Genomic DNA, 27,574 nt, shown 5'->3' with positions numbered 1-27,574 from the left:
GCTCATATATGTTCAAGCCATGCCCAGTGAAGAATGACTACTTTGTGTTGCCTATGAGTCAAGATGTAGAAATCTCAGCTCCTTCTCCAGCACCATGTCTGCCTGCATCTGCCTTGCTTCCTGCCATGACAATAATGGACTAAACCTCTGAACTGTAAGTCAATCCCAATCAAATATTTTCCTTTATAAGAGTTGCTGTGGTCATGGTGTCTCTTCACAGTAATAGAGACCATGACTAAGACTAGTAAATACACAGAAAAATGAACTCTATCTATCATAACAACAACAAATAGGCCAGATTCTCCTAGTAAAATATAAAGATTACTACATAATACTTAAAAAATTTGGTAGAAACATTAGAAAACCGGAGGAAGCCATTTTCTTGTTTTGCTGAAGATATGATTGTGTTCTAAGGAAACCAATTAGGCAGGGAGAACTCATAGTGGAATTTGGTTATACAGTTTGATTTTTTTAATTTAGTTTAAAACAGTACATCTTTTCTATCCTGTATCTACCTTAATCAGCAAATAATGGAAAGAACAGAAATATTATGTATGGAAACACGGTTTGAAATACTTGGAGACCGTTATTATGGAAATTCTGAAGTGAGTCATAATTTCTTATGAGGGACGTAAAGTAAGATTTGAGAGGCTAAAGAGACAGTTCAGTGGCTAAGAGCACCTACCTTAGCTCTGGCTAAGGACTGAGTTTCAATCCCAGTACCCACATCAGCTGGCTTACAACTGCCTGTAACTCCAACTCCGGGGAATTCAGTGCCTCTGGCCTCTCCAGGCACCTGTCCTCACATGCACACAATCTCATACATACAGATATGTAATTTAAAATAAAATCTTTTAAAAGATTTGAAAGATTAAGAACATATGTTTTAGTTTTTAGTTTTATTATTTATATTTGTGTGTGTGTGTGTGTGTGTGTGTGTGTGTGTGTGTGTGTATGTGTGTGTACATGTGTGCAGTGCCCTTGGAGGCCAGAAGAGGGCATCTGATCCTGGAGCTTGAGTTTCAGGGGGTTATGAGCCACCCAGTATTGGTGTTCGGAACTGAACTTGGGAGAACAGTAAAGGCTCTTAACCACTGTGCCATGTCTCTAGCCCTGATAATATGTTTTAAAATATAAGTAAACACTGTCAACAAAAATTTTGTATAACTCCAAACAACTGCAATTAACTTGTCAAGTTTGTGTTTGTATGTGCTGAAAGAGGGAAAGGCAATTATATAAATTAATCTTAAAGATAAATAATCTTGGCACTGAAAAATATTTTCCCTATTAGTCATTATTGTCATAATAAAAATAAGACACAGAGCCAGGCATGGTGGCACATGGCTTTAATCCCAGAAGTTTGGAAGCAGAGACAGGCGGATCTTTGTGAGTTGGAGGCTAGCCTGGTCTACAGTGAGTTCCAGATCAGCGAGGGCTGCACAGTCAGTCCTTGTCTCAAAAACAAAAAATAGGACATGGATGAATTCAGGACTTTTATTAATTTGTAAAAGAATTTGACTATATATATTATATAAACACACGTATATATTGAATACACATTATATATATATGTATAAATTGAAATGTATAAGAGCTATATATACCCACAACAAAAAGTTGACAAAAATAGTTTGTTATTCTATTAAAAGATCACCATATTTTACTTTAAAAAATCATTGGAAATATATCTTGCAGACACTATACACTAGATATTCTGTGACTAAAACAAAAAGACTAAGTTCTTCATCACTATCATTACCAAAACATTCTTAGTGGGGCAGATAATTTTCTGTGTATCTACTACTTTGCAAATACCTGAGTTTCCGGATTTCATTTGGAATATTATGAATTTCATTGTAGGAAACATCAAGTTCCTCAAGATAATACAGGCAAAATAACCTTAAATAGAAAGAATAGTTAGTTGTAGTAATGACAATTCCTTATCACTGGGAATTAAAACATCTAGAAATTAAACATTTTCCTAAGACGCTGAGAGTTACTTTGACTTCTTTTCATTATGGGTAGTATACACTCCATGAACACCTCTAAAAATGATTCCTCTGTCCATGAAGATTGCTTGGAGATATTGGAGTGGGAAAAGCCTCACTAACAAAAGACAGCTAAGAGCCTTTTGTCATCTGAAGGTTTTTCTTGGTTTCCATGTTAGTTTCCTGCCTGACTTCTGGCTAGCCAGAAGCAACAGACCCACAGCCTCCCATGATTCAGGAGCCAGAACTCCAGCATCCAGCTGCGGGAGGAATGAGGTCCTTCTGGAGGCTTCCCTCTCCTAGCTCCCCAGGGTTACCTTCCCTGGCTTATAGCAACCTTTGTCTCTGACTTCACAGGGTCTTCTTCCAAGGACACGGGCTATATAGGGCCCACCCTTATTCAGAATGATCCCATTTAATTTGAAAGAAAAATTCATTTACATATTATAATTTAAAATAAAGTCACATTCTGAGATTTTATGTGGACCTGGGCTTTTGAGGGACTTTGCTCAACCCAACTGTATGAAGACTTTCCTAGTGAAACACCCTTGACTTTTTTGTCCCATCAAGTTAAGTGCCCAAAGTAAGAACTGAAGGATGGAATGGCTCTATAGCACACAACTACGGCACCATGAGTCTGTCTCCTGGGGGATGCAAACAGAAATCATTTCTTAAGGACTGGAGTTGAACGGCTAAGTAGGATACTGATCACTGTCCCTGGTAACCCCCTCTCCATTCTATATGTACTGTTCTCAAAAGCTGCCTCTTCCTACACAAATGACCTGAAATATTACTTGCATGGTCTTTTAGCTAAAGCATTACGAACACAGAATTTTACTAACTTCCCACTATTCCAGCATGGCAGATGGAGATCTTCATGATCCTGCCCTTGATTACTTTCGTAGCTTACCTGTCACTTCCCATCCCATACTTCCCTGTGATGCACCATTTATTTGCTACAAGTATCTAAATCCCATGCAGCATCTGCCCAAACTTGACTCTGGTCTTTGTCTTCTCGTGTTTGAAATCTTAACCCAGATGTTGTCCCTGCACAGTGCGCTTTCCAAATCTTTTCAACTGGAGGAAATGACACTTCTGTGTGTCCGTTCACCTTGCTTGGCCCCTGTCCCATTGTACAACTATGAGGTTCTGGAGACCAGGAATTCCACCTTCTACTTCTATCTATCCAATGTCTCACTGAGTAAATCAGAAATGAATGAACCCCAGTTAATCTAAATTCTTTCTCTGAGAAACTGGTGACATTGATTAGGGAAATGTAAGGTAACCCTTGTCAATTCAGTGGTCAGCCGCAATTTCTTTTTCATCTCTGTAAATAAAATGTTGATGCTATCTGCTCTGTTTTTTCAACTCAAGATCATATTTTGCTTTTTTGCCTCAGGGATTTCCTCTCTGCCTCACTGCCAGTGGATCACAGATCATCTCCTTCAAACTTCCTTCCCCTCACTTATCCCAATATCCCAGCCACCAACTCTAGGTTGCACTCCCTAGGAACCCACAAGCTAGTCTGGTCAGGAAGCAGGTAGGCTGACTACAGATCTTCACTCTCCCTCTGATCCTCCAAATCCAATCTCCCAGTCTCATTCCCATTTCTGTAGAAGATCATCTGTTGTGACCTTTCCTCACTCTCTGATTCCATTCCCAGGGAACTAAGCAAATCCTGGTAGAGTACCCTGCTTTTTTTCCCTTGCTGTGGACCTCCCCAGCCCATCCCCATTTGTAAGTGTCAGCTCCCAATTCCTAGAAACAGATTTTACCTGGAAACCCCAGTGGCCACATCCATCAGGATCCCAGCAGAATTTCCTACCAGGCAACAAACAGCCACCACACTCTCCTAAGAACCAGAGAGGGCAACAGAAACCAAGGGGGGGTGGGAAAGACAAGACCAGGTACCAGCACCTAGAGTTACAATCTTCCCAAGCCCCAAAGTCTAGATGTCAGTATAAAAACACAATTACTAACAGCCAGAACAATCTGTCTCCATCAGGCTCAGCAACCCTACCATAGCAGGCCCCGATTGTTGCAACATATTTTAAGGAAAAGTCCTTAAAATAGCCTCTGAGAAGGAGAATGAATAAATATCTTTTAAAAAAATCTATGAAAACACAAAGGGTAGAAGAAAATGAATAAAACAGGTCAAGATCTGAATGTGAAAACAGAATCAATAAAGAAAACCTAAACTGAGGGAAATGTGGGGATGAAAATTTAGGGAACTCGAACAGGAACCTCAGAGGCAAGCATCACCAACAGAATACAAAAGATGGAAGAGATACTCTCAGGTGTTGAAGACACAATAGAAGAAATGAATACACTGGTCAAAGAAAATATTAAATCTAAAAAACATCCAGGAAATCTGGTACACTATGAAAAGACCAAATCTAAGAATAATAAGAATAGAGGAAGGAGAAGAAACGCCGATCAAAGACCTAGAAAATATTTTCAATAAAATCACAGAAGAAAAATTTCCTAACCTAAATGAGGTACCTGTCAAAGTACATGAAGCATAAAGGATACTGAATACACTGAACCAGAAAATAAAGTTCCCTTGACACATAATAATCAAAACACTTGAACATAGAACAAAGAGAATATTAAAAGCTGCAAGGGAAAAAGACCAAGTAATATGTAAGGGCAGACCTATTAGAAAAACACCTGACTTCTCAATGGAGACTCTAAAAGCCAGAAGGGCTTGGACAGACATGCTACAGACTCTAAGAGACCATAGATGCTAGCCCCAGACTACTATATCCAACAAAACTGTCAATCACAATAGATGGAGAAAGTAGGACATTCCATGATAAAACCAAATTTAAGTAATATCTGTCTACAAATCCTGTCCTACAGAGGGCTAGAAGGTAAACTCCAACCTAAAGAGTTAACCACACTAGACAATCAGCAAACACTGCTCATCAATAGCTCTCAACATCAATGGTCTCAATTCCCCAATGATGTCTGCCTGCAAGATATGTTAGTGCAACAGAGACACAAAGCTTGTAGGAGTAACCAACCAATAACTGATTTGACTTAAGGCCCATTCCAGGAGATGGAACCCATACCCAACACTACTTGGGTGACCAAGAACCTGAGACCAGATGGCCCAGGGACCCAGGGTAAAGACAAATACTACTGTTCTACTAAAAGAACATAGCAATAAAATGACACCCAATGATATTCCTCTCTACTCATAGATCAGTATCTTGCTCAGCCACCATCAGAGAAGCTTCCTCCAGCTGCAGATGAGAACAAATACAGAGATCTACAGCCAGACAATATGCAGAGCATGAGAAACCCCGGAACACTCAGCCCTAAACAGGACATCTCTATCACACTGCTCCCCTCAGGGCTCAGGGAACCCAGCAGAAAAGGAGGGGGAAGAAGGTAAGAGCCACGGGGAATGGAGGATATCAGTGAAACAAGACCTTCTAAATCAACATGAGCGAAGCTCACAGAGACTGACGCACTATGCATGCACAGACGGGGCTGCCCGGGGCTGTACTATGTCTTTTGCATATATTACAGCTTCCAACGTAATGTTTTTATGAGATTCCTGAGTGAGTGAGTGAGTGGGTCTCACAGTTTCTTGTGCATTATCTTGGGCTCTTTCCTTCTCTTTGTTTTGTCCAATTCCAATGTGTTCGTTTTTGTTTTATCTTATTATATTTTATTATTACCCTTTAGAAGCCTGTTTATAATGAGAGATGGAAAGGGAGTGTGTCCAAATGGGAGGGGAGGCGAGGAGGGCTAGGGAGGAGTACAGGGATGGGAAACCGTAATTAGGATACATTACATGAGAAAAAATTCTATTTTCAATAAAAGGGGTGGGGGTGGGGGACCTCCAAAGATCTGGATGTTTTATTTCATTGTAGAAATGTAGATCCAAAGAACAGGCTTTAGAAATAACTGGACGAACTTACAAGACAATTTACAAGATATTTTCCCTTGATTTTCGTAGTGTTCTTGAAATCAAGGGCACTTTGCCTGGCCTTTCCAATAAAAAATGACATCAAGGCTGTGAGTGGCTTGCCAAAATGCTCAGCATCTACGGTACAGAGCTGGCCTTGGGGAGTACTATGCCTTCTCAATGGTGCCACATGGGTCTCATGTAACTTGAAAGATCTAGCTAGGAATGGCAAAATACAGTGAAGGAGCCCCACCATGTTTTTAGAAAAACTTAGTCACCCAAGTAACATTAGTATATAGAAACTGTAGGTAAAAATGTAAACAAGTCATAACAGAAAAGGACAATCTACTTCATTTTTTTGAGACAGGGTCTCATGTAGCCCATGCTGGCCACAAACTCCCTTAGTGGCTCTTGCTCTGACCATTCAGCTTCCTTCTGACTGTGCTTCTCTGTTGTCCTCGACATCCTCCTCCTAGGGAAGGATCTACTCACTGTCTTCCCGGACGCCTTTGGCTGCCTTTGTGTAGACCGAGTGTTCCCTTCACCCGGGTCTCTGTAAGTTCCTCTTAGCTACCTATCAGTGCATGATATGACATTTCGGGATATTTTATTTCTGTGTATGTGCATGTGCATGTGGATGCCATGGGAGGCCAGAAGTGGTTCCCTTTGGTTCCCTGGAGCTGGAGCTGCGGGCGTTTGTGAGCCACCCAACATGGGACATGGCACTGGAAGAGCACTACGTGCTCTTAGGCACTGAGCCATTTCCCCGCCCCTACTCCGACTTTTCAACCCAGACGCTTCTTTTCCTTATGTTTGCTGTGTCTCACCGGCACCAGATGTCGCGGCGTTCACTCCTTTGCCCTAGCTCAGCTTCTCTTCCCCTTACCCTAACTACTCTGACAGTCCCCAGTTGGTCACCTAGAACTCTGTTCTCCCCCTCACATACCCACTCTTCACACTGGCCCCTGTGTGACCTAAAAGAGAGTTTGGCTCCACCACTGTCCCGCAGAAAGCCCCACGATGGCCAGTCACTGTGTGAAGTATTCATTCCTCACCTCACCCCACAAAGACCCATTTATCACTCCAGGCTCGTTTCTCAACAGTTGGCTCTACCCCATAGGCTCCAAAATTTAGCAAACACTTTGTGTTTCCTAACCTACATTATATATGATGCTTTGGAACTCTGTTCATTCAAGACACATCTATCCCATTCATGGAACGACCATCCTTTGCTTGACCCCTGAGATGGAGCCAACTCAAAAGCTGCAATGGGTTAGGTCTCCTCTCTTCCAGGGAGTGACTCTGAACCTGCAGCATGGGTTACATGTTATCCTTTCCTGTCCACAAAGCTTACAATGGACATCTCCACAATTTTATGTTGCTTATATTCACTTGTCTGTCTTCCCGACAGGCCTGGAGCCCCAGCAGTGCATAGTGGATGTATATTAACATCTGCCAAAGCACAAGATTTAAAGTGTAATGTCCACCAGCCGCACATCTGTGTGACCACTGCAGACAATAACAACCAAAGCAGGGAATGTATCTGGAGGCAGAACCAACTCAAGCATGTTCTAGGCTTGTTTGGGTCACTGCATTTTACTTGGTTGCAGGTAATGCTTCCTCAGCCTGCCACAATGCATCACGACTCTTTGGCTAGGCAAGTGAGAGGTCTGACAAGTCTTTCCTAAGGGGTTCAGCCGTGACTTTTGCGGCGTCATCTCTCCAGGTGAGTTTTTCACTTAACAAACATTTCCGTTTATGTCGGAGACTGCTCTGTATTTTCTTTGATATCAACAAGATTGTCCTTCTATGTTTTTCATTTGGAGTGCAATATGCTGTCGATCTCTTTGATAGACATGAACATCCAATTATATTTAATAAAAATATAGCACTTTGTTTTAGAAATACTTAGTATGTTTAAAGCACCTGGAGCATTTTATTGTAACCAAGAGTTTATGTAATTTGGCCAATGTATAACAATGAAAAAAGCTGACTCTTTAATGACAATCAAATTTTAGTTCCTTTAGGGAATGTCACATTTTCAGTAACAGAACTATTTAAAGTATGTAATTATGATTACAGATTATCTGTTACGAATTCTTATTTAGGTGCTGTACATGCACATGAATGTGTACAGTTATATGTATATACCTAGCTATGTGTATTCACACTTACATACACACACACAGGAACACATGTACACACCCTTAACTTACTACATTTAGTTTGCTAAACTCTTTTTTTTTTTTTTGGTTTTTCGAGACAGGGTTTCTCTGTGTAGCTTTGTGCCTTTCCTGGAACTCGCTTTGGAGACCAGGCTGGCCTCGAACTCACAGAGATCCGCCTGGCTCTGCCTCCCGAGTGCTGGGATTAAAGGCGTGCGCCACCACCGCCCGGCTAGTTTGCTAAACTCTTAATTGGAAGAAGTATCTTATTTTGGTATTTTGGTTGAAGTTTTAGTTTAAAATTTTCCTTAGGAGTTAAACTGTAGCTCATATGTGAGAGGTCCAGCTTTCTATACTCATATGTCAGAATTTTTTTTTCTTTTTTTTTTTTTGGTTTTTTGAGACAGGGTTTCTCAGTGTAGCTTTTGGAGCCTGTCCTGGAACTTGCTCTGTAGCCCAGGCTGGTCTCAAACTCACAGAGATCTGCCTGGTTCTGCTTCCCGAGTGCTGGGATTAAAGGCGTGCACCACCCCAACCTGGCAAATGTCAGCATTCTTATTAGAATGGAAAGGCTCTTAGCCATCATACAGGCCAATCTCCATAGGTTACAGACTAGAACTGAGGTCCATAACAGTCAAACTACTTTCTACAGATCCCCAGGTCATCATCCTCAGCTTTTATACCAAAAATCTTAAGCTCCTAATTCTGAGTGCAGTGCTTTCCATATCCAAAGCACTGTCAACAGGTAGGCAGAGGGGTCTCACCTGGACTGCTGGTCTTTAGATGTGTATTCATTAGAGCTATACTAAGTGCCCTGTGGAACTGGGAGGATTCTTTTTAATACCATACTAAGAAGTGAATCTGCTATTTGTAACAGAATGAGAATGTTTAATCAAAATGCTTCTAGCTACTTTCAAAAAGGAAACTGAGACTTTACTAAATAATTTATAACTAAATAAAATAAAATACAAACAATTTCCTTCTGTGTGCACCTCAGACGATCAACCTTACCCCAAAGGAAGTTCTCTAATAAGATTAAAGGCAATGGAGAAAATCCTAAGTAATTTCAATTGTTGGATTTCAGAAGGAATTTCTCTGATAGGATTATTTCTCAGTTTCAGTACTTGTAGATTTTTAAGACAAAATATCTAGGGAATAGAAAAGAAAAACAAACGTTAATTGAATGAAAAGTTTACAAACTCTCATGTGTGTATTTCATAAATGTTTTAAACCAATACAGTAAGATCAGTATAGAAAAGCATGTTGGCTCATGTGTGTCTCAGTAAACACTCCTAGAAAAAAGAGCAAAGCAGGGTAACACTGGGTGATGAGTGAGTGGAGTCAGGACACCTAAGTCATGAAGAGGCGATAAAGCTCTGTTTTTCTAATTTCAACTGCCATCATTGTTCCTTTTAAATAATGGTTTTTATTAATTCTTTGAGAATTTTGTACAATGATTTTTTTTTTTTTTTTTTTTTTGGAGCTGAGGATCGAACTCAGGGCCTTGAGGGAAAGGCAATTCTCATTAATGGTGTGGCCCCTGGTAGGTCAATCACACTCCACAGAGTCTTCATACCTCAGAATAGTTGTCTGACATAAACTGGACTCGGTGGTTAGGGTCTGGGGGTTGGGGGTCATGTGCTTATGAAATTGCACAGGTAGGGATGTGGGAGTGGGTGGGATCTGAGAGGAGTTGGAGAAGGAAGGTGAACGTGATAAAAATTCATTGTACAGGGGTTGGGGATTTAGCTCAGTGTCCTCTCCTGGCCTCAATGGATACCCACACGCATGTTCACATGCACACACAGACACAAGACACATGAACACACACTGTTGTGTGACAAGACTTTTCCTGGAGAGATACAACACACACATCCCGAGAGGGAGCCTACAACAGACCCAAGTCTGGATACCACGGAAGTCCAGTGAGTTATATCGGGGGTCACTTACAGGAGTGGAAATGACTCAGAGACAGATGTATCACCAATGCCCACCCCAGCACAGGTGACAGCTCACAAAGTTGGGAACCTGACACACACTGTACAACCTGTTGGCAGCTCAACAGGTTGGAGAGTGTCCTTTCTAAGTGACTCAGTTGGTCTAAACCTCTTCTGGCAGCTCAGCCAGCCTCTGCTTCTTCTAGGCAGCTGGGCTAGCTCAGAGCCTTCTTTTCAGTTTTGTTCCACTGATGGTGACTCTCAGCATTCTTTGTTGTTTATTCTTGGGGGAGGCGGGTAGTGAGGTATTGAATCTAGTTAGTTTCAGAGACTTCCTGAAGCTATTTTGAGTTTGCTTTGTTTGTTTCTGGTTTAAGAGCTTCCCTGCAGGATGGAGTGTTTCAATCTGAGAAAAGTCCTAAATTTTTATTAACTCATATTTTCATATAAGACCATCAGGCAAAGATGAGGGAGAGAGGAAATATCTCCAGGATTCACCTTAGTCGAGTGTCACACTCAGGTTACTTCACTACAATCTCTTAAAAATTTCATGCCCATCAATTTTTTTATATGAAAATGTAAAACTGAATTAATCTGTAGATTAATTTGAAACTATTATCATTTAAAAAATATCAAACCTTCAGACCAGTGAATCTGGGATGTTTGTCCATCTATACACGTCTTATTTAATTTTTTTTCCTACTGAAATTTCAGTGTAGGTATGGTGCTTTGGTTGAAACTATTCCTAAATATTTCATTCTTATTCACGTGATTTTAAATGAAACTGCTTTCTCAATTTTCTTATCAAGATTGTATATTGATGGCATATTAAAATGCAATTGACTTTTCTGTATTAACTTTATACATTGCAACCTTTCAGAAAATACTTACACACTATGATTGTATTTTACTGTGTGTCTTATTATACCTCATATCACCTGAAACTGGAGATGGCTTTCATTCCCCCTCTTCTTCAAAACTGTCTCATATAATTTCAATTCTACCAGGGATCCCCAATGGCCAAACTAGACTGGGAATCATGAAGACGATTTTCATTACCCTTCCTGTCCTCCAATAAGATCCCTCTAGTCTTCCTCTAAGACTCTGTAGTATTTTATTGAGATAAAATGTTTACACATCTTTTGGGGGTAAATGGTTGTCAAACTGTAGACATAGTCAACCATATCTTTTCTTTTTGATCGGGGTAGAATTTAGTGCTTTGCCAATTGTCTTGGTTAGACAGTCCAGTGCAAAGTTGATCAGAAGTAGCCAAAATGTCCATCTCCATCTGTTCCTGATCTGAGCAGGCAAATGTCCAGTCTTCCATCCTCAAGTACACTAGCTGTGAGGGTTTTGGTGGGAAGTCTCCGCTATTCCTCCATATTGAGTGGATTTTCTTGGAGAGGGTAGGAAAGCATGCTGTGTTTTGCCAGCTGTGTTCTAGTGTATCTATTGAGATAACTGTGCTTTTCCTCTTTCGTCTTTTCATCTTACATAGGTCTTTCTATGTTGAGCCATCTATACATTCCTGAGATAAATCTTACTTGGTTGTGGTGTGAAACTGCCTTTGTGTGTTGTTGGTTGAAAGCACTGGCTGAGGATGTTGACATATAAAGTCATGATGACACTCTATAGTTACTTTTCTTGTCGTGGCTGATGTTTGCTATTAGGAAATTATTGGTTTAATGGTTTGAAATGGGAAATGCTTTCTCCTATTTGTTGGGTTTGTGAAAGACTGGTTTAATTCTTCAGCATTAATTTGATATAATTCACCCATGAAATCATCTAGACTGAAACATTTCTTTGTGGGAAGTTTAAAATTATTGTTAAATCTTGTTATAAATCATTCATATTTTCCAGTTTTAGTCTGCTTATATGTGTTTATAGAAATATATTCATTTCATATAAGTTGTTAAATTGGTTGGAATAGTTATTTAAAAATCTAAACTATTGCCAGGTAGTGGTGGCGCACATCTGTAATCTCAGCAATCAGGAAGCAGAGGCAGGTGGATCTCTATGAGTTCAAGGTCAGCCTGGTCTACAGAGCTAGTCCAGGACAGGCTCCAAAGCTACAGAGAAACCCTGACTCAAAAAACCAAAAAAAAAAAAAAAAAAAAATCTAAACTATTTCTTGGTATTTCTGTAAAATCAATAGTGACCTTTCACTCTTGATTTTGGGAGCTTGAAACTTCTGTATTTGGCGGGGGGGGGGGGGGGGGGTCTTTCTATAGAATCCTTGTCAATTTTGTTGATCTTTTCAAAGTACTAACTCTTGCAATTTTTCGCTTTATATCTATTGATTTCCTGTTCTATAATTCCTATACTAATTTTTATTATTCCCTTCCTTATTCTTTTTAAGGTTTAGTTCACTTTTTTTAATGCCTTAAGTTGGAAGGTTATTTTGTTGCTATGAGATACTTCTTTCTTTTCTTTCTTTTTTTTTTTTTTTTTTGATTTGTTTTCTTGTTTGTTTGTTTTTTGCTCTGTGCACCACTGGCTATCCTAGAACTCACTCTGTAGACCAAACTAGCTTCAAACTCACAGAAATCCACCTGATTCTGCCTCCCAAGTGCTGGGATCAAAGGTGTGCACCACCACCACCAGGCGAGATACTTGTTTCTTTTTTTTCTTTTTTTTTTTTTTTTTTGGTTTTTCGAGACAGGGTTTCTCTGTGTAGCTTTGCGCCTTTCCTGGATCTCGCTCTGTAGACCAGGCTGGCCTCGAACTCACAGAGATCCGCCTGGCTCTGCCTCCCGAGTGCTGGGATTAAAGGCGTGCGCCACCACCGTCCGGCTGAGATACTTGTTTCTTAAAACAGGCACTTACAGCTGTGTGTTTTCCCCTGAGCACTGTTCTAGATGCATCAAATAAAGGTTGACTCCCTGTTTTCACTGTCATTCATCTTCAAAATTCTCTAATTTCCCCTTTGATTCTTCCTTGACTCCTTGATTAAGAATTAGTTGCTTTGATTCTCTGGGGACTCATGGCAGGGACCCAACTTAACTCTTTCCCACCGACCCTCTCAGCCTTCCTTTCTAACCCATCTCTATCCCTTTTGTCAATGCCAATCCCCAGAAACTCTTTCTACCAGGGATCCCCAATGGCCAAACTAGACTGGGAATCATGAAGACAATTTCCGTCACCGTTCCTGTCCTCCAGTAAGATCCGTCCAGTCTTCCTCTGAGTCCTGTAATAGCCTGCTGGCAGGATCCCCTCCACCCCCTATCTTCATTCCCTGGGGACTCTGCCTCTTGGTGAAAACCTAAGGTCTCCCTAGCTCTTCCCCAAAGCTCCTCTCAGCATTACTTCTTAGTCTGTCTCCATTCTCTTCTGATACACACTGACCCACAAAGGCACTCCCTACCAGGGAACCCACAACTACCACACTTGCCTATTATCCACAGATGGGAACAGCAACCCAAGAACAGAACACTCACCCAACAAAGACAAGATCAGATATCAACACCAAAAAATACCTCAAGTACAACTCCAGATGCCTAGTCCCTGATGTAAAAGCACAAACTTTAACAGCCAAGAAAATACGCCTTCACCAGAAGCCACAGCCAATATCAACCTAAATTGAGACAAACACAATGCATTTCCACTAAATCAGAAATAAGACAAGGTTAGCCACTCTCTCCATATCTACTCAATGTAGTACTTGAAGTCTCTTAGCTTGAACAATAAGACAACTGAAGGACATCAAGGAATACAAATAGGAAAGTAAGGGGTCAAATATCTTTATTTGCAGATGATATGGTTTTATGCATAAAAGACCCTAAGAACTCTACCAAGAAACTTCTACACCTGATAAACACTTCCAGTAAAGCAACAAGATACAAAATTAACACACAAAAATCAGTAGCTTTTCTACATACACATGACAAACTGAGAAAGAAATCAGGAAATTAGTACCTTTCAAAATAGCCTCAAAAAATATCCTGGGATAACTCTAACCAAGCAAGTAAAAGATTTGTATGATAAAAACTTTTAAGATGTTGAAGAAAGAAATTAAACAAGACTACAGAAGATGGAAAGATCTTCCAATGCTCACGGATTGGTGGATTAATTAATTAATTAATTAGATTAATATCATGAAGACGGCCATCCTACTGAAGGCAATATATACAGATTCAATTCAATCCCCATCAAAATTCCAACACCATTCTTCAGAGAAATTGAAAACAAATCCTCAGCTTCATAGGGAAACACAAAAAACCCAGGACAGTAAAACAATTCTGAATAATAAAAGAACTGTTGGAGGAATCACCATCCCAGATTTCAAGTTGTACTACAGAGCTATACTAATGAAAATATCATGGTGATGGCATAAAAACAGACACACTGACCAATGGAATTGAGTTGAATATCCTGACATGAGCCTACACACCTATGGCCACCTGATTTTTGACAAAGAAACAATAAGAACACACTGGAGAAAAAGCAGCATCTTTAACAAATAAAGCTGGTCAAACTGAATGGCTGCAAACAGATCCATGTCCGTCACTCTGCACAAAACCCAACTCCAAATGGATCAAGGACTACAACATAAGACCAGATACCCTAAGTCTGATGGAAGAGAAAGAAGGGAATAGACTCGAACTCATTGGCACAGTATAGGACTTTCTGAACTGGACACTGATAGAATAGTACTAAGACCAAAAATTAATAAATGGGACTTCATGAAGCTGAGTAGCTTCTATATGGCAAAGGATACCACCATTGGGACAAAGCAGAAACTAAAGAATAGGAAAAGTTCTTCATCAATTATGCATATGATAGTAGTAGATACAATATATAAAGAACTAAAAAAAGTGAACAACAAAAAAACAAATAACCCAATTTAAAAATAGGATGCAGAACTAAACAGAGAGTACTTAGATGAAACACAAATGGCTCAGAAACACTTAAAGAAATGTCCAATAACCTGAAACCCATTAGGGAAATGCAAGATAAAACTACTTTGAGATTTCATCTTACACCAGTCAGAATGGCCAAGATTAAAAAAATGACAGCTCGCCGGGCGGTGGTGGCGCACGCCTTTAATCCCAGCACTCGGGAGGCAGAGCCAGGCAGATCTCTGTGAGTTCGAGGCCAGCCTGGGCTACCAAGTGAGTTCCAGGAAAAAGGCGCAAAGAGCTACACAGAGAAACCCTGTCTCGAAAAACCAAAAAAAAAAAAAAAAAAAAAAAAAAAATGACAGCTCACGTGGAATACGGCAAACACTCCTCCATTGCTAGTGGGAGTACAAACTTGTACAGCCACTATGGAGATCAGTGTGGTGGTTCCTCAGGAAGCTGGGAATAGAGCTACCTCAAGATCCAGCCACACTACTCCTGGACATACACCCCAAAGATTCTGCATCTTAGTATATTTGTTCATCCATGTTCATTGCTGCTCTATTCATAATAGCCATATACTGGGAAAAGCCTAGATGTCCATCAGCTGATGAATGAATAATGAAAACAGGGCACATTCACACAATGGAATATTATTTGGCTGTTAAGAAAAATGAAATTATGGAATCTGCAGGTAAAATGGACAGAGTTAGAAAAAAATCATCCAGAGCCAAAAAGACAAATATTGTTATGTTTTCTTTTATATATAAATATTAGTTTTGAGTCTTTGATATGAATGTTACAATTCAAATAACCCCAGAGGTGAAGTACATATTAAGGGACTAGCAGGGAGGAGGGAATATGCCATGGAAAGGAAAACAGAAGAGAGTATGGAGAGACAAAGGGGAAACCAGGATAGAAGGACTAAATATTGAGGGGATGGAAGAGAAGTGTAATGGAGGGAATATGGGGAGGGACAACTAGCACTAAAGATCATTTGAAAAACCACATGGAAACTTATTACTGTAGAAGCTTCCTAAAATATATGCATACATAGAAGGACTCTAAGTGAACTCATCAAATAAATGGGGGAGCCCCAACTAAAACTAATGCCCAACTAAAACTTTCAGTGTCAGGATTAGGTGACATCTTTTTGAATCACTGGCAAATGGGATCTTATAGATTACTCCCCCCACCCCCAAATCACAGTTATGGCCAAGGGCATTAGTTACTTTCCACAACCTAATGGCACTATTGTTGAAGACAATACTTACTTGTTTCATGGATCTTGGAGAAGTCAAGCTGATGCCTAACTAGAAGCTTCACTCCTACTGACTAGGATTCATGGTGCTGGAAGGTACTATGCATGCTACCAGAGGAGAAAAGTGACCATCAACCCAGCTACAAACACTGTGACCTACAACAGTGACCTATCTGAAAGACATACTGGTGTAATAGTGGCATAAATGGTATGGGAGTAAACAACCACTCTCTGCTTGGATTTACGGTCCACTTCTAAAATTGAACCCATACCTGACACTGATAAACTGACCAAGAACCTGACAGGCTATGGACCTAGAGAAAACCAAATACTACTATTCTATTTAAGGAACATAGCAATAAAATGACTCATGATGACGTTCTGCTGTAGCCATAAATCAGTGCCTCCCTCAGCCACCAAAAAAGAAATTTCTTCTTGCAATAGATGGGAACTAACACAGAGACCCAAAATTATGCAATGTGAGTGAGAGACTTTGGAGCACTAAGTCCTAAATGGGATGTCTTCATGAAACCCTACCCCTCAGATCTCAGGGATCTATGCAGAAGAGGAGATAGAAAGATTGTAAGACCCAGAGATGCTGGATGACTCCAAGGACGCAGTATCTTCCAGACACGGCAGGACTGATGCACATATGAACTCACAGAAACTGGCTGCATGCAGAAGACCTGCACAGGTTCTAGCCAGACAGGGTCCCAGCACCAAGATGGGAAAGTGAACACAGGCTTCCACCCTTAACCAAGAAGCTATCTGCAACTGATACCTGCTGGCAAAGGAAAAAATAGTTTTCTCCAAGGGAATTTCACTAGGTATATTAACCACACTTCAGGGTATGCCTCATGCCTAAAAGTACTTGGCCAACATAAAACAAACTCAATGGTATTTTTATAGACTTTTTTGTCTCATTTTTCTTTGGGCATTTTTTTGTCTTATTGGTCCTTTGCTTGTATGTTTGGGTTTCCATTTTGTGGGGTGTGTGTGTGTGTGTGTGTGTGTGTGTGTGTGTGTGTGTGTGTTTCACTTTTTAAAGACAGAGAGAAGTAACTTGCACTGCCTATATGGTCATGGTTATGAGGCCATGCACTGGAATGGGTTGACCTACCAGAGGCCATACACTTAGAAAAGCATACTTGCCCCTCTCCCAGCAGTCATCAACTCTCAGACTGGAGTGGGGACTCCTGAGCCCCTCCCCAGTCCACACTAGAATGCTGACTGGCTTGATCTTGTACATTCTTGTGCAGGCAACTACAGCTGCGGAGAGTTCATGAGATGATCCTGCCATGTGCAGACAAAACTTAGTCCACCCAGACTAACTTGGTTTTTTAATTTTTTGATTAGCACACACACAAGTTCATTTTAAATGTTATTAAAAGAAGAATAAATTATTTTTTATGCAACTTACAACCATGAGAACATATTTGAGACATAAAGCATTTGGGGCTTATGTCACTGAATTTCCAAAGAAAAATGTGCTACACTTTCTTCACTTCTAATAAGTAAGGTCTTTTTAGATGCAGTCCAACATGAATTTGTTTCATAATATCTTCAGGATATCATAAGATGTCTACTTTTATTTACAATAGTAAATTATAGCAATATAGATAAGAAAAAAGTGGACTCACTTCCACAGGAAATTTGCTGAGGTCATTAAATGATAAATTAAGGTATATCAATTGAAAAGTCAGAGGTGTTAAGTCTGGACAGTACAGAAGAAAGAATCCCTAAAGGAGAGTAACAAAAAACAAAATATTATTAACAGTAAATTTTCTCTATGTGGAACAGTTTAATTTCCTAATAGTAATGCTACAAGATGCACTGTCAAAACTTTTCTGATCTCTTAAGAGGAAAATTACAACTCTATTTAGTTTTAAATCATACTGTTCTTTGTGTGTATGTGTGATGGATATGTGTGTGCATGTGTGAGTATAGGCACGTGTTCTACAGGGCACATGTGGCAGTCTAAGGACAACCTTGAGTATGAATCTTTGCTTTCCACCTTGAAACAGGGTCTACTTGTCCTACATTGCACACACAAGGCTATCTGGCCATGAGCTTCTGAAAATTCTCTTCTTCCCAGGATCACATGGCCCATACTCATGCTAACATGCTCAGCTTTAGGAAGGTGGTAGGGATTCGAACTCAGGTCTCTAGGCTTGAATGCAGGTGCTTTATCCACTAAGCCATCGCCTCAGCCTGCATTATTTTTATTTTATGAGATGATGAGCATATTTTCGTTTTTCTATGGGTAATCTGTTTCAATGAACTACTTCCATAGTTTCTTTTCTTATGCATAGAAACACAGTCTATGATTTTGTTGATCTTATTGACTGGAATTTTGCTGAACTTATTTATTAGCTCTAGGACCTTTGTCAATGATGATTATAATTCGAAAAGTCAGAGCCTCAAACAATGAGGTCCAGAAGTTCACATGACAATCCTAAAATATTAACATCCTGTTGAAATCCTGAGACTCGAAATCCTCAAAACTTAATTCTCATTGGAGGAAAAAGAAAAAGCTGCTAACAGAGACGGAAATCCAAGCTCTTGGGAGGGTGGGCGATTGATGTATGTATGTATGTGAATGCTCTAGACTGGAGTGTTGCTAACTTACTCAATTATGTACCACTTCTGCCTTTTTATACACAGCACCATGCTTGTTCAAGACATGCTCTTCAGCTGAGAATAAAAAGAACTTGATAAGCTCATGGAATTCCAAAACCAGGATGCTTTGCTGATGAAATGTCCTTCCAGGGCTACATAATGCATTACATGGCCAACTAGAGTGATTTCTGAGTAGGAAGGTAACTGTTGAGGTGATAAAAATTAACTCATTTACTAACATGAAAAACATGCATACTTCACTCTGGCTAACACTTTTACAACTCATTAACATTCTCCCTCCCTCTCCTCCCCTCTCCCTTTTTCCTTCTTTAAAAAATATAGATTTTCGAGGCCAAAGAGTTCTGGGCAACTGGGTATGTAGCTTGTTTTGGTCGAATGCTTGCTCAGCATGCATGGAGCCCTGGATTCCATTCCCAGCACCATGTAAGTGGAGCATGGTGGAACACACTTATAATCCCAGCACTCAGGAGGTGGAGGCATAAGGATAAGAAGTCATCCTCAGTTCCACGGTCAGTGCAGGAGATCCTGTCTCAGACAAGCAAACAGCTCTGGGTACAAACAGGACTCTGCTTACTCACTGTGAGATCTTGTGCAAGCTACTTTCCTGCAGCCTCCATGTTGGCATCTATGAAATGAAGATTCTAATGCCTACTTTGCAGAACATTAGTTGTAGGAGGAGCACAGGCTTGGAACACAGTGCTACAATCAATGCTACTGTGATTCATTTGCTGGGCAGCGCAAGTGTTCAGTGCAAACCAGCCTCACGCGAGACTTGACACAAGGTCTATAGCTTCTGGCAACTTAAAAACATGAACAATCTCAATCCTACTTATTAGGCTAAATGATGAAGAAATAAAAAGAGTATAATTTCTTTGGCTCTCAGCATCCTTTTCAACTTTATTGGTGAACCGAAGACAAACTCGGACAGGTAAATTTAGAGGTATAATTCGCATGTGTTCCTGAGAAATCTCAGCTGTAATTGAGAAGACTCCTTCAATCGAATAGAAACTAACCTATATTGGGAAACTGAAGATACAAACAATTGATAACACCAGAGGACATTACTATTAAAGAGATCTAGCATACCTTAAGACTAAGTGCGTTTCTTCCATATATCTGGCAATTTATTATGGCCAGGGTGGTCATCGCCATTATTGTGTCATAGCGTGTTGCTGCGATAGTCTTAAAGCCTTCCCCTCGTAAAACATAGGCATCTGTGTCTAGTTTTCTCATGGTTCCAATGAAAGCTAATTAAAACAAATCAAAACATAAAACTTCAGTGTATTAGGACTTCGTATGATGGTTAAGCAATATGAGGAGCGCTCTCACAAGAATGAGTTATCAAAAGAATTAGCTATCCAGATCTTCCAGAATCAATTCCTCAGATCCTTCATTCACCCAGACTGTACTTGCTCTGAATCCATCAAAGTAAAAGTTAATCAAAAATTTGAGCCGGGCGGTGGTGGCGCACGCCTTTAATCCCAGCACTCGGGAGGCAGAGCCAGGCGGATCTCTGTGAGTGGATCTCTGTGAGTTCGAGGCCAGCCTGGTCTCCAAAGCGAGTTCCAGGAAAGGCGCAAAGCTACACAGAGAAACCCTGTCTCGAAAAACAAAAAACAAAAAAAAAAAAAATTTGAGAAACGTGTACAAGGCAATGCAGTGAAATCTGGTCATTGGAGGAGGGACAGAGTGAGGTGTGGCAGGAGGGTGAGTTAAGACACAGGGCTGCAGCTTCATTCCTGCTCACCCACCCTGCTCACCCATAAGCTTCTCTAGGTTTGAGGATTGGGGCCATCTGAGTCATGCCTGCACAGGTTACTTTCCAATGCCTTTGGCAGCTGTTTTATGCACCTTTTGGTAGATTTAGCTGTAGAGGTTACTGAACCAAGAACCAAACCCAACTCCGCCCTTCCTCTTTCCAGAATTCTCCTAGTCAGCTCACCCTGCCTATACTTTCTGCCTGACTACTGTCCAATCAGCATTTTATTAAACCAGTTCAAGTAACAAATCTTTACAGCGTACAAGAGCATCATCCCACAGCAGGTCACTTGATAACGGACAGAACCAGAACTCTTTATTTAAAATCTGTTGGGTAGCCGGGCGGTGGTGGCGCACGCCTTTAATCCCAGCACTCGGGAGGCAGAGCCAGGCGGATCTCTGTGAGTTCGAGGCCAGCCTGGGCTACCAAGTGAGTTCCAGGAAAGGCACAAAGTTACACAGAGAAACCTTGTCTCGAAAAACCAAAAAAAAAAAAAAAAAAATCTGTTGGGTAACTCTAACACTGTTTCTGCTACTTTTCATTCATTTTGTTTTTGCATGCTTGATAATGATAAATTATTTGCCACATACTATGTCCATCAGATTGTAGGTGGACATATATGTAAGGTCCAAAATAAGGTAATATTTTAGATAGTGTCTTATAGCCCAGCCTGGCATGGAGCTCACTATGTAGCCCAGGCTGGCACTGAACTTTCAATCTTCCTGCCTCCACCTAACTAAGTGATGAGATGACGGATGTCTGCCACCACCTCTGGCAGTAGAATAATGTAATCTTTCCTTAAATGGGTTTCATGTGTTTCTGCTAGATGACTAAAGTCTAGGCACTCAGAAGGGGGTCTGGTATGCAGTGAGAGTTAACTCTTATAACTGTATGTTAACAACCCTGTCTCGATTAGGAACACATCAGGTTCCATATTCTCAACATCCGTACAATATCTGGTCCATTGTCAAAAAAGCAAGTGCTGAATAAGTGGCCGAAGGAACTGGAAATGAGGTAGGACAGACATGTGTGCATTACACACCTACACAAACACTTGTATCAAGAGAAAATAATCTTATAATTTCTAAAAGGATGGTATAAACCCAGCATTTACCATTTTCAGGTGGTTTGGGAGCTTCTACCTTTCCACACTCTGCAGCATTTTCTAGATAAAAAGAGGGGTGGGGTGAGAAGGACAATTTTAGGTATCTTTGAGGGTGGTTTCATTATAATCATTCACCACTTAATGGACTGGGATGCACCTACCAGCACTTCCTGTCTTCCTGAAGGAGTTCAGGAATCATCTAGGCCACCCCCTAAATTACAGTATATTCTCACATGATGACTTCTAGCCCCACCTAAGGCACTACAAGCACCTTCTCACTGATCCCTTTCTACAGTTTCTGAGCTTCCTGATGAGCTCTCGCTAATACTAGCTGGATCCAGTAGCCAGCTTGGCACCATATAAGGTGAGGACGTCTGTTGTTGCTTCTAAGCCGAGGAATTAATGTCAATTTAAAAGGTGGTTCCTTCTTTCTACCCTGAAGACCCAGAGGGGAGGGAGCCATCCATCTCCTTGAATTTCTCTTCCCTTTGTTCTGATGACAGACACCACTATGGCAGGCCATGTTTCAGTTTTATTTACCTATTGCAATCTGTCTTGGAGGTCTTCTTGGTAACACGGGTGACGGCAGCGTGTGGAATGCCGGGAGGGCAGTAATTTTCAGTACCACTTTTTTTAACGTTGCAGTGCGGTGTGGTGGTCGTTCAGACCACTGTGGTTCAGGTACTGTAGATGAAACGCTGGGTATAGGGCTGAGCAGTGTTTCGGTTACATCTCCCAGAAGAGGAAGTTCTTGAGTATAGTCTGGAGTCTTTGGTACAGGGCGAGAATCAATACTTGTTCTCTTAGCTTTACTAGTTATAAGCCTAGAGTAAGAATCGGGTACAGGCTTGGTAAACTGGGTGGAAAGAACTAAAAGGTTGTTAAATGATTTATCCGCAAAAAATGATTCTCTTTTGTCCTTTTTCTTGGACTTCCTTTTGGCCCTTTTCATTTTGCGTAATTTTTTCCTAAAAACTCGAGAAGATGCCGACAGACAACTTGGAATGAACATGGAACCAACAGCACTCCGTGGAATCTTCCAGCTGCGTGGATATGGTAAAATGTTAACCGCTCTTTCCAGCGCCTTATATTCATGATCCAGACAGAGGCTCTGAATACTGATAGGTCTTTGTGCTTGAGGAACACCTTCATCGCTTTTTACTAAAGTGCTTTCATCCTGAGGGAGTTTTACAGGGGGCTGCTCAGTCTCACTAGTGGTAGCTAAACAAGAGAAGGGGGAGGGGAAAGTAAAATTAGCCCATAGGTATCAAGCTGTCCACACAAAGCTGCTGAAGGCTGAGCATCTGTCTTTCACTGCGTACCTCACTCACCTTCAAAACACAGACCTGTTTAGCTACCGAGACTTCCGTCAAGCTGATGGGGATACATTTTTTGAGCAAACAACTGTGAAGTAAAACAGCGAAAGGACTTACAAAGGATGGAAAGCAGTTCTTGGAAGAACACAAGCCGTGAAGAAAGGTACAAGACATAAAGAGAGATTTGGGGCAGTTGTCACTCAAACTCTGGTAATATAAATGGAGAAATTGATAAGTGATTTTTGATGAAATGGTTCTTTCATCATTAGCTTTCCCCGTCTGGAATTTTTTTTTTTTTTTTTTTGGTTTTTCGAGACAGGGTTTCTCTGTGTAGCTTTGCGCCTTTCCTGGAACTCACTTGGTAGTCCAGGCTGGCCTCGAACTCACAGAGATCCGCCTGGCTCTGCCTCCCGAGTGCTGGGATTAAAGGCGTGCGCCAACAACCGCCCGGCCCGTCTGGAATTTTTTAAGTAAGGATCAATAGTTCTTTTTAATGCCAAGTAAAAATATAAAAGCAATCTTTCAGACATAGGGACAAGCTGATATTGACTAGAAGATGTTTCATGTTTATCTTTCCACTAAGAACTCTTCTCTCTTAGGTCCAGAAACCCATGGATCTCGAATTCCTGGGCATCTCATTCCATCAGATATACCTCTACTTTCCTATGGGACAGAATGTCAAGTGTCATTTATTTGTTGTCTCAACTGATGCAATAAATGGTGATTAACATTACATTCTAGTGAGGAGGGAATAGATTCATTATGGCAGAACTTCAGTAGGAAAGTACGTAAGTTCTCTCTCTGGCATCTCAACTGTCTGTTCTATGTATGTGAGAACATATCTGGTTCAGAGAGAGAAACTGTGGATAACGCGACTGCATCTTGTTCCCTTAATCTCCCTCTCCTTTTGGTGGCTGGAGAAGGGCATGAAATTTCCCATTTCAAATCAACTGGGTGTGTGTGTGGGGGGGGACTTGTGGAGAAGTCCTAGAAGTGTCTGCTGAAGGGGAAACTAATATCCTAACACTTAAGGACCTCCTCTGCTGATAGAGAACAGCAAAAATGTACCAGCATCCTTAATTGTATCACTTCACTATGATCTTAGCTTTTCTAAAGGACTATATTCCTACTTATCCAGTGCTTATAGAGCAGGCTGTAAATATAGGAACACAAGGCATTACAGAAACACAGGAAGGATGGTGTGGAAACGACACAACAATGGTTGTGTGGGATTTGGAGGTAATGGATATGTTGCTTTTCACATCTTCAATAGGCACCAATCAAAAATATAATAAATTTAACACTATAAAGCTCACAATATAAATGTTGGCATCAAAATAATACAGTCAATGAAGTCAAATGGTAGAGGAGATTCAGGAGGGAAAGACGAAGAAATATTGCTTATGATAAATACAATAGTTAATACAGAAATACACAGAAATATAGGAGTAGTATGATTATAAAGTTACATTATAAAAACAGCTTATCTTTAACTTTTAAAAAATGTATATGAGGGTTTTGCCTATATGATGTGCATGCCTCATGCCTGCAGGGACCGAAACAGAGCATGGGAACTGTGAGCCACCATGTGGGTGCTGGGAATAGAACCCTAATCCTCTGGGAAGAGCAGCCAGTGCTCTTAACCATCTCTCCACTGCTGTGGAATATTATTTTAACATGTGTTACACTTGTTTATGCTATGTAACATTTGTTGTAATGATACAAGGATGTGTTGCATTCTTTTATGATTTGTTTAACTCTTGTGAAGCTGTGTTACTGTGCCTGTCTAAAACACCTGACTGATCTAATAAAGAGCTGAACAGCCAATAGCAAGGCAGGAGAAAGGATAGATGGGACTGGCAGACAGAGAGAATTATTAGGAGGAGAAATCTGCAAAGAGAAGATAGAGGAGTAAGAGAAGAAAGGGCCAGCCACCCAGCTATACAATAAACCATGGAGTAAGAAGTAAAGAAAGGTATACAGAAATAGAGAAAGATAAAAGCCCAGAGGCAAAAGATAGACAGGGATTTTAAAAAAGCTGGCTGGAAACAAGCCAAGCTAAGGCTGGGTGTTCATAATAAAGAATAAGTCTCTGTGTGTGATTATTTGGGAGTTGGGTGGCAGGCCCCTCAAAAGAGTAAAGAGCCAAAAAGCCAAAACACCAGTTACATTCCAGCGTCCAAACTGGCTCATCTTTATGGTACTTATGACAAGGCGAATTTACATTTGCTCACGATTTTTATCTCTATCATACCTGACAGAAACTAACAGGAGATAAGCAGGGTCTGGTTTTGTTAACTGTTTTATCACTAGTTCCTAGTACTGTGCTTAAGAAATACAGCCAGTTGTCATTACTTGTGAACTCTTAACAAATGCTCAATTACCCTACACCGAGCTCCTAGGCTCCTTCAAGTCTCTGCTGTCATCATTTTCATACACCACTCAACATATAATCCTGTGGTTCTATCTATGTTCTGCTTTTAGGGGCATATTATTTAAATACACATTAAATCTTTAAACACATAGAATATATTATTGATTTGTTAACATGGACCTCACAGCCAAGAACACTCACACATCAGGGAAGTTCATCTGACACGTGCTCCCTGCTAAACACATCACAACTCTCTTTTGCTTAGACTGCGCTTCAGCACTCCACTTACAGAAATCATGGGAGGCGGTGGCGGAGGCACAAAAATTCAAGAAACATGCAGTTAAGTAGACTGGGAAAGGAACACTTGTTTATATTATGGGAGCTCAAACAGAAAGGCAGAGGAAGACCTATTCCATCCAGCTGGGTGCATGTGTGTTAGAGAACTTGTATTTTCATTTACCTAAATACACATTCCCATGAATATTCATAAAAGAGCTACTGATTTGAAGATTTCAAATACATGTTAGCAATAAGTAAATTCACACTTAACACATCCGCAAATGAGGACCCATCAATGAGCATACCTATAGAATTAATCATTGGTTGTTGTCACCTTATTACAAACATTTTAAGTTACGGTTATTAATAACTGTCTTTATTGTGAATTATATAAAGCAAGGAATTTCTATGAAAAAACACACCAAGGTTAATATACGTATCTGTACATACCTGTATGATATTTCTTCTGACATGAAGGCAACTTAGGGAGCTTTGGAGGCAACGGTCTTCGAAGAAGTAGGATGTGCTGCTGCTGTGCTTTTAGGGAATGACAATCTCCCCTTCTCATAGCTGTTGGTTAAGTGGGAACTGAAGTTTCTGAGAATGAGCTGTTACTGAAAGGCAGTGGTTATCACTTAGAAAATGTCCTGACAGAAACCATCCTGTGCTGGTACCATACTGAGTTCAAGTAAGAAAAAGAGAGGAAGAAAATAATCATTCAAAACTTATTTTTGAAGCATTGTTGGCTTTTAAAAATTACATATATTATAATACAGGCTTAAGCATGCGGCTCAAGAGAGGTAGAGGAGTACTCGGAAGGTTCAATGCTTTCTTTCTGTACTGGATATTGAAGCTACGGTCTCCCTCATGCTAGGCAAGGTCTCTCCTCTGGAGTCAAAACTCCCAGCTCTCAAACTTATTTAAAATTTCAGATTAATGAGCAAGAAGTTGGGGAATGCACTTGTAAGCTCAACACTTACTTGAAAGACTGAGATAGAAGGAACAGCCTGGGCTACATGGGGAGGAGAGGCTCTTTTAAAAGTTTATTAATAATTAATATAAATAAAACATACACTATTATTAATCAGGACCATGCTAACATTTCCCGTGTGCATATGAAATTCAATTAGCCAATGCAATTTTCGGTCAGTAAATGGTGACCCCCTCCTCAAATGTAAACAAGACATTTCATTCGCTACCTCCCAAATATTATCAGTATAGACTTAGAAGGTCAAAAGAAGATGTGAAGGATCCTTCTATTGTAAAAGCCTCCGAAGTCCCAGACTATCTAACCACTCACAAACTGTTTTCTTGCATGACAAAGACTCGTTTTAACTTTCAGCCAACATAATTTGTTCATAATTATGCAATCCAAAAATAACATAGGCTTTAATACAATGAGATGTTCCTTAAAGGTGGGAAATCCCAGTTAATACTAAAATAACGACACAAGATGCACACACCCCCGGTCCACCCCACCCCCAAATGCGCCTCTGTTTGCAGGGCAACCTCAAAAAGTGCCTGGCACCGGCTGCCCCGCGGTCCGCCTGGCAGGGGAACCCTGGAGCGGTGCAGAGGAGCGGTTTACCCGCGAAAAGTTAACTGCAGGCCGGCGCTCGCTCCCGGGCTCTGGGCTGGCAGCGCGTGCTCGCCCCAAGTTTCCTTCCCTAGTTCCCGAGGAGCCAACCCCTCCCCCGCCCTGCAGAGGCGGGCTCCTACGGGACCCTGCTTCCAATCAAACAGACCAGCTTTCCCACATGCATCTCCTTGGCCCCGAAAAGTCCTGGCTGTCGGTGACCGGCTAGTGAGGTCTCCAGTTAGGTCTTGAGGTTTCTGCAGGATGCTGCTCCATTAACAGCATCCCAGGCGCTCCCACAGCCAGGTCCGACCAACCAGGAGCCTGCCACAGGCGGGTGGGAAGCGCAGGCGCACGAGGGCTGGGCGCGCCAGGGACGAGGGGCGGTGCCCGCGAGGTCACGCCCATCGACCCCGC

General features: G+C 40.9%; 1 protein-coding gene across 3 annotated transcripts in view; it reads right to left on the bottom strand.

The window, feature by feature from the left end:
- Positions 1 to 27,499, bottom strand: part of Lrrc63 (leucine rich repeat containing 63) — a 37,475-nt gene extending 9,976 nt beyond the window's left edge. Inside the window, exons 1-8 of one of the 3 annotated variants that reach the window (XM_052732742.1) lie at positions 27,327 to 27,499; positions 26,032 to 26,259; positions 22,153 to 22,833; positions 21,622 to 21,672; positions 19,835 to 19,995; positions 17,749 to 17,847; positions 9,084 to 9,220; positions 1,816 to 1,899 (exon numbers count right to left, since the gene is read on the bottom strand). In XM_052732742.1, coding sequence (XP_052588702.1) covers positions 1,816 to 1,899; positions 9,084 to 9,220; positions 17,749 to 17,847; positions 19,835 to 19,995; positions 21,622 to 21,672; positions 22,153 to 22,833; positions 26,032 to 26,149 — 1,331 coding nt within the window. In that variant the 5' untranslated portion in view covers positions 26,150 to 26,259; positions 27,327 to 27,499. Of the gene's footprint in view, positions 1 to 1,815; positions 1,900 to 9,083; positions 9,221 to 17,748; positions 17,848 to 19,834; positions 19,996 to 21,621; positions 21,673 to 22,152; positions 22,834 to 26,031 lie in introns of all 3 variants that reach the window. The other 2 variants (XM_052732744.1, XM_052732743.1) reach the window with 2 other exon arrangements.
- Between the last annotated feature and the right edge of the window lie 75 nt (positions 27,500 to 27,574).

The sequence above is a fragment of the Peromyscus californicus genome, unplaced genomic scaffold (assembly GCF_007827085.1).
Source record: "Peromyscus californicus insignis strain IS unplaced genomic scaffold, ASM782708v3 Scaffold_12__1_contigs__length_115047231, whole genome shotgun sequence".
Lineage (NCBI taxonomy): Eukaryota > Metazoa > Chordata > Mammalia > Rodentia > Cricetidae > Peromyscus > Peromyscus californicus.
Note: the sequence above shows the minus strand (reverse complement) of the source record. Positions and strands in the feature narration are given on the sequence as shown.